Source organism: Emiliania huxleyi (assembly GCF_000372725.1).
Source record: "Emiliania huxleyi CCMP1516 unplaced genomic scaffold EMIHUscaffold_5, whole genome shotgun sequence".
In the NCBI taxonomy this organism is placed as follows: domain Eukaryota; phylum Haptophyta; order Isochrysidales; family Noelaerhabdaceae; genus Emiliania; species Emiliania huxleyi.
The window spans coordinates 231346-238446 of record NW_005198244.1 but is presented as its reverse complement, the minus strand read 5'-3'; the positions used below and the strand labels follow the sequence as shown (position 1 = coordinate 238446).

Here is a 7101-nt window from a genome sequence, read left to right as displayed (position 1 = left end):
TTGGCGCCGGCGATGGAGGCGGCGGCGACGCCGGAGACGGTGAGGGTGGCGGCGGCCTGGCTTGCGGGGGTGATGGGTGGCGGAGGCGAGTGCGTCTGCGGCGAGGGCGGCGGTGTCTATGGCTGCGGCGGGCTGGTCGGTGGCGGCGAGGGCGGTGGCGGCAAGGGTGTAGGCGGCGAGGGTGGAGGCGGCGAGGGTGGTGGCGGCGACGGGGGTGGCGGTGAGGGAGGCGGTGGCGAGGGTGGGGGCGGCGAGGGCGGCGGCGAGGGTGGAGGCGGAGACGGCGGCGGCGGCGAGGGCGGTGGCGGCGAGGGCGGCGGCGGCGAGGGTGGAGGCGGTGATGGAGGTGGAGAGGGCGGCGGCGGCGAGGGTGGCGGTGGCGAGGGCGGCGGTGGCAAGGGTGGCGGCGGTGGTGGCGAGGGAGGTGGCGAGGGTGGGGGCGGTGATGGAGGTGGTGGCGAGGGCGGCGGCGGCGAGGGTGGCGGTGGCGAGGGTGGCGGCGGCGATGGGGGTGGTGAGGGCGGCGGCGGCGAGGGCGGCGGCGATGGGGGCGACGAGGGCGGCGGCGGCGAGGGTGGCGGCGGCGAGGGCGGCGGCGGCGATGGTGGTGGCGAGGGCGGCGGCGGCGACGGAGGCGGCGGAGAAGGCGGTGGCGGCGAGGGCGGTGGCGAGGGTGGCGATGGGGCCAAGGGGGGAGGCGAGGGCGGGGGCGGCGAGGGAGGAGGCGAGGGTGGCGGAGAAGGGGGTGGCGGCGAGGGTGGCGGAGAGGGCGGAGGCGGCAGCGGCGGTGGCAGAGGTGGTGGCGACGGCGGCGGCGGCGATGGAGGAGGCGGCGGCGGCGGCGGCGGCGACGACGGCGGCGGCGGCGGCGGCGGAGGAGGAGGAGGCAGCACGTAGTCGCAACACTTGAGCATTTCGATGTCGGACAGGCTGTTGCCTGACCCGCGCCACATGCCCGTCATTAAAGGCACCCCCGAGACCCATATTGAGTGAAGGTGAGGGAGGAGTTCGCTAGGCAAGGGCGGTCATGCCTTGTCGCCGGGGCAGGTCCACCACCCTTCCGAATCGAACTGGCTCCACTCATCCCTGATCTCGCAGTTGATCAGCGAGCCACCGCCTTTGCAGCAGGACAGTCCCTCGATGCACAAAAGTTCCTCGCAATCGTTGCGTCTGAGGCCAACCATGTAGTGGTCGACTTGGCACTCAGCCCAGCCTTCGCTGTCGAAAGTGATTCCGATGTCTTTCTCTTGGCACGTCTCGTAAGGGTTGTTGACGTTGCAGCACTTGGCCTCTTCGAGGTTGAAGAGGCTGGTGCCTCCAGACCGGTACCTGGGAGGCGTCAGTGAGTCGGCTTGGGAAAATTGAGGCGTCAGTGAGTCGGCTTGGGAACGCTCGGGTGGAGTACCGGCCATCTACACAAGGCACATTCCCGTCATGGCGCAGCCTTGGTTGCAATTACTCCAGCCTGCGCGGTCAAAGGAATCCTGCCAGTCTCCACCGCAGACGCCGTGGCCGCACTCCCTGCCGTGGGCGAGCGAAGCCAGCAGCATGACGAGAAAGCGCGAGAGCATCGCGCCACACTCACCTGCGGGCGGAGTACGAGCAGCTCCTGTGGGGCAGTAGAGCGCCCAGAGCGAGATTTAAGGAGATGCGATGCATTCCTGCGCCAATGGGTGTTTGGGAGTCAAAGCACGTGGCGCGGGGCCTGTGGCAGGGAGGCTTGGGGCGGGCTCTCGCGGACCTGCACCGTCGCAGCGGTCAAGTGGGCGAGCGGTAAAGGTACGAGACGCGGCCGCTGCGGCGTGGGCATGACGGTTTGGTGCAGGCTTTGGTGAGAATAGGTGAGCGAGCAGGCGCGAGGTGGCGGTCGGCGAGTGCCACATGGCTGCGGCGTGCGGACGACCCGGTGATCGTAGAGCAGAGCGTGTCGGGTGCGCGGTGCGACCGCAGGCTGCGCGGCGCGGGTGGGCTGGGGGCGTGCCGGGGAGTCGGACCAGAGAGAAGTGCTCAAGCAATTCACGTGGCAGAGAGCCGCGCACCAACCAACTGGCAGAGAGCCGCGCAGATCAACCTTGTCCGGAACCGACAGCGTGACATCGTTACCGACGAAGAGGCCCCGACGGACGCCTTCTTTCTTTTTCAACTCTAGCACTCTCATTTTTCCAAAGCCCTCACAGGGCGCGGCCGCACCATGCTCACCGCCTTACCCGGCAGCAGCCCCTCCGATCGCCAGGCCGATTCCAGGGCCGTCAAACGTACGCGGCGACGCCGCGCCCGCCGGCCAAACGACCGCCTTCAGGGCCCTTCGAGATGCATCAGACAAGCAAATCGCGCAGCTGCTGTCCTTGCCCCTGGACAGCTGCGTTCTCTGGGTGCGCCTGCAACGCCGCTGTCGCCGCCTCGGGCGCGTGTGCAGTCACAGCACGCTGCCTCCGCGCCCGCGCCGCGGCGTCGTTGCCGTAGCACACGTTGCGCAGCGCCCAACAGCCCATTTTCTGCACATCCTCCACCTGCGGGTGAGCGCGCATCGCCGCCACCACCGCCTCGATCGCGCCCGCGTCTGCTGCGCGCTGCCTGCGTGCGCGCCCTGCGGCGTCGTCGCCGGAGCACACGTTGGCAAGTGCCCCGCAGCCGTCCTCCTGCACGCCCGCCATTTGCGGGTGAGCCTGCATCGCCGCCACCACCGCCTCGATCGCGCCCGCGGCTGCTGCGCGCTGCTTGCGTGCGAGCCCTGCGCCATCCATGCCGGAGCACACGTTGACCAGCGCCACACAGCCTTGCTGTTGCACCCCCGCCACCTGCGGGTGAGCCTGCATCGCCGCCACCACCGCCTCGATCGCGCCCGCCTCTGCTGCGCGCTGCTTGCGTGCGAGCCCTGCGCCGTCCATGCCGGAGCACACGTTGACCAGCGCCGCACAGCCTTGCTGTTGCACCCTCGCCACCTGCGGGTGAGCCCGCATCGCCGCCACCGCTGCCTCGATCGCGCCCGCGTCGGCTGCGCGCTGGTTGCGTGCGAACCCTGCGGCGTGGGTGCCGCAGCACACGTTGGTCAGCGCCCCACAGCCATGCTCCTGCAAGCCCGCCACCTGCGGGTGAGCCTGCATCGCCGCCACCACCGCCTCAATCGCGCCCGCGCCTGCTGCGCGCTGCTTGCGTGCGAGCCCTGCGCCATCCATGCCGGAGCACACGTTGACCAGCGCCACACAGCCTTGCTGTTGCACCTCCGCCACCTGCGGGTGAGCCTGCAGCGCCGCCGCAACCGCCTCGATCGCGCCCGCCTCTGTTGCGCGCTGCTTGCGTGCGAGCCCTGCGGCGTCGGTGCCGCAGCACACGTTGGCCAGCGCCGCGCAGCCTTGCTGTTGCACCCCCGCCACCTGCGGGTGAGCCTGCATCGCCGCCACTATTGCCTCGACTGCGTCCGCGCCGGCCGCAAGTTGCCTGTTCTGCACCTCAATGCACAGATTAGCCAAATGCATGCACGCCGCAACAGCGACGCGGCTGACCGACACGTGCACGCGCAGCGTCGCCGCCGCCGCCGCAACGGCCATCGCCTGCACCGCCGCATCGCTCGGCGGCGCGTCATGCGGCGCGGCGCCAACGCGCTGCCGCACCCGCCGCCCTCCCTCCTCGCCGCCCTCGCCCGCCTCTAGCGCCGCCACGCGCGACTGCAGCTGCGAGTTCTCCGCCCGCAGCTGTGAGTTATCCGCCCGCAGCTGTGAGTTATCGGCCCGCAGTTCCGCCACCTCGCTCTGTAGCGGCGCCATCATGCGCTGGCACACGGCGAAGGGGCACGTCGCCTCGTGCGCCGCCTTGTCTGCCAGCAGCCCCGACCACGCGCAGCCAGCCTCCGCCGCGGAACACGCTCGCGGCCGCTGCGGGCAGTCTTGCTCGTGGGCGGCGACTTCGCCGCGCGTCGTCGCCAGCCCGCAGTGCGAACACGCCGCCGGCAGCGCCGCGATCCGCTCCTCGTGGCTTCTGTTTCGGATGGCCTGGCTCAGCGGTCCGAGAGCCATGCGGCACTCGGGGCAGAGGCGCGGGGCTCGCAGGCTGGAGTCGCAGGAGGCGCAGAAGACGTGGCCCTCCCGGCACTGGTGCTGCTGCCCGTCCTGCACCTCAAGGCAGACGGGGCACTCCAGGCGCTGGGCGGCCATTCTGGACTCAGAAAAAAGAAAACGAAGCTTCATGCTCGTGCTTCGAGCGAAAACACCGGCGACGTGTGCTGTGCGACAGTTCCCGCGGCCGCACCATGCTCACCGCCTTACCCGGCAGCAGCCCCTCCGATCGCCAGGCCGATTCCAGGGCCGTCAAACGTACGCGGCGACGCGGCGCCCGCCGGCCAAACGACCACCTTTCAGGGCCCTTCGAGATGCATCAGACAAGCAAATCGCGCAGCTGCTGTCCTTGCCCCTGGACAGCTGCGTTCTCTGGGTGCGCCTGCAGCGCCGCTGTCGCCGCCTCGGGCGCGCGTGCAGTCACAGCACGCTGCCTCCGCGCCCGCGCCGCGGCGTCGGTGCCGGAGCACACGTTGCGCAGCGCCCAGCACCCCATGTCCTGCACCGCCTCCACCTGCGGGTGAGCCTGCAGTGCCGCCACCACCGCCTCGATCGCGCCCGCGTCGGCTGCGCGCTGCTTGCGTGCGAGCCCTGCGGCGTCGGTGCCGGAGCACACGTTGACCAGCGCCCAGCAGCCTTGCTGTTGCACCCTTGCCACCTGCGGGTGAGCCTGCAGCGCCGCCGCAACCGCCTCGATCGCACCCGCGTCTGCTGCGCTCTGGCTGCGTGCGCGCCCTGCGGCGTCGTCGCCGGAGCACACGTTGGCAAGTGCCCCGCAGCCGTCCTCCTGCACCCCCGCCACCTGCGGGTGAGCCTGCAACGCCGCCACCACCGCCTGGATCGCGCCCGCGGCTGCTGCGCGCTGCTTGCGTGCGCGCCCTGCGGCGTCGGTGCCGCAGCACACGATGCACAGCGCCCTGCAGCCTTGCTCCTGCACATCCTCCTCCTGCGGATGAGCACGCATCGCCGCCACTATCGCCTCAATCGCGCCCGCCTCCGCCGCAAGTTGCCTGTTCTGCACCTCAATGCACAGATTAGCCAAACGCATGCACGCCGCAACAGCGACGCGGCTGACCGACACGTGCACGCGCAGCGTCGCCACCGCCGCCGCAACGTCCATCGCCCGCACCGCCGCATTGCTCGGCGGCGCGTCATGCGGCGCGGCGCCAACGCGCTGCCGCACCCGCCGCCCTCCCTCCTCGCCGCCCTCGCCCGCCTCCAGCGCCGCCACGCGCGACTGCAGCTGCGAGTTCTCCGCCCGCAGCTGTGAGTTATCGGCCCGCAGTTCCGCCACCTCGCTTTGCAGCGGCGCCATCATGCGCTGGCACACCGCGAAGGGGCACGTCGCCTCGTGCGCCGCCTTGTCTGCCAGCAGCCCCGACCACGCGCAACCAGCCTCCGCCGCAGGACACGCTCGCGGCCGCTGCGGGCAGCCTTGCTCGTGGGCGGCGACTTCGCCGCGCGTCGTCGCCAGCCCGCAGTGCGAACACGCCGCCGGCAGCGCCGCGATCCGCTCCTCGTGGCTTCGGGATCGAATCGCCTGGCTCAGCGGTCCGAGAGCCATGCGGCACTCGGGGCAGAGGCGCGGGGCTCGCAGGCTGGAGTCGCAGGAGGCGCAGAAGACGTGGCCCTCCCGGCACTGGTGCTGCTGCCCGTCCTGCACCTCAAGGCAGACGGGGCACTCCAGGCGCTGGGCGGCCATTCTGGACTCAGAAAAAAGAAAGCCTGCTCCCTGCTCGTGCTTAAACACAGGCGACGTGTGCTGTGCGACAGTTCCCGCGGCCGCACCATGCTCACCGCCTTACCCGGCAGCAGCCCCTCCGATCGCCAGGCCGATTCCAGGGCCGTCGAACGTACGCGGCGACGCCGCGACGGCCAAGCGACCGCCTCGATGCTCCCGCTTGCAGCAGCTCAGTGCCGGCCGGCGATGCGGTACTGGCCCGCCGAGTGCTCGAGCTTGGCCTCCTCGACCGCGCAGATCTCTGAGCCGCGCAGATCAACCTTGTCCGGAACCGACAGCGTGACTAGTTTATCTCGGCTTCTCCACATGACCCAAGCATCTGCACCGTGAGGTGTGATACATTGGGGCGTAAAGGGTCAGTCTGGAGTCGCGTGCCTCCACAACGGAAGAGCTACGCAGTACCTGACATCCCCTGGGGTCTTGCCACTAAAGGCGGAGGGTTGGGACTCAAACAGCTTGGACGAACTGCAGGTCCGGAGGTAACCTCAACGTCCTGCAGCCGGCCGCGGCGCCGTAAGCGGATCGCACCTCAGACCAAGAAGAGAGGGGGAGAGGTAAGATGGGCCGACGACAGGACCCATTACGCGAGCAGAGGCTCGAGCTGACATCGCCGTGAGAGCCACGGTGGATCCCATGCTAGCGTGAGAGCTTAGCATGCCACCAAGGAGAGGGTGGGTGGGAACCAAAGAGAGATGGCGCAGCCGGAGGGCTGGCGCCGTCAGAGAGGATGGAGCGGCCACAGAGGTGGCGCGGCATCAGGTCCCATGAGCAGGGAGAGAGCGCAGCGAGAGCGCCGCCCATGAGGAGCAAGGGCCAAGCGCGCTCGCGATGTGCTTATCACAGTAGCCCGAGGGAGGGGGGGGGGCGGGCCTCACCCGGGACTCACCCCGAGACCCCACCCCGGGACGCGCCGGCTGCGGGTGAGGCCCCACCCCCGGGTTGGCCTGTCCGAGGGTTTCCGGCAACCCAGAGGGAAACCAGAGGGTCCCCAGCACTTTGCGTTTCCGGAAGTTTCCAGGGAAACCAGAGGGTGTTTGGTGCTCCATTCTGTTTCTCTCGAGTTTCCCTCGGGAAACTCGCGAGTTTCCCTGAGTCTGAGAGCTGGTCTGGGGCAAAATCTGGGGCAAAATTGAGGAAATCGGCACGATACCCAGGTATTTTCCAGGTATACCGGGGTTTTCCAGGTATACCCGCAAAATACCCGGTATTTTGCCGATTTTGGCCCCAAAACAGCCTCAGACACGGCTCAGAGCCCCCCCAAAATGACGAATTCCACGGAGTTTCCCCGGGGTTTCCCGACCGAGGAAA

At 69.6% G+C, this 7101-nt stretch overlaps 3 protein-coding genes across 3 annotated transcripts in view; all 3 read right to left on the bottom strand.

The window, feature by feature from the left end:
• EMIHUDRAFT_196917 (hypothetical protein) overlaps positions 1-1571 on the bottom strand; it is a gene marked incomplete at both ends in the record, with an annotated part of 4240 nt that extends 2669 nt beyond the window's left edge. Inside the window, 2 exons of the mRNA XM_005766903.1 lie at positions 1057-1329; positions 1426-1571. Of these exons, the coding sequence (XP_005766960.1) occupies positions 1057-1329; positions 1426-1571 (419 nt within the window). The remainder of the gene's footprint in view (positions 1-1056; positions 1330-1425) is intronic.
• Positions 1572-2188: 617 nt separating this feature from the next.
• Positions 2189-3610, bottom strand: EMIHUDRAFT_432482 (hypothetical protein). The gene has a single exon (XM_005766902.1). The coding sequence runs from the start codon at positions 3546-3548 to the stop codon at positions 2316-2318; it is 1233 nt and encodes a 410-aa protein (XP_005766959.1). The 5' UTR covers positions 3549-3610; the 3' UTR covers positions 2189-2315.
• A 761-nt stretch (positions 3611-4371) lies between these two features.
• On the bottom strand, positions 4372-5754 carry EMIHUDRAFT_196914 (hypothetical protein; the record flags this gene model as incomplete). Its single annotated transcript, XM_005766901.1, has 2 exons — positions 4372-5073; positions 5347-5754. The coding sequence occupies 2 exons, from the start codon at positions 5752-5754 to the stop codon at positions 4372-4374; spliced, it is 1110 nt and encodes a 369-aa protein (XP_005766958.1).
• Between the last annotated feature and the right edge of the window lie 1347 nt (positions 5755-7101).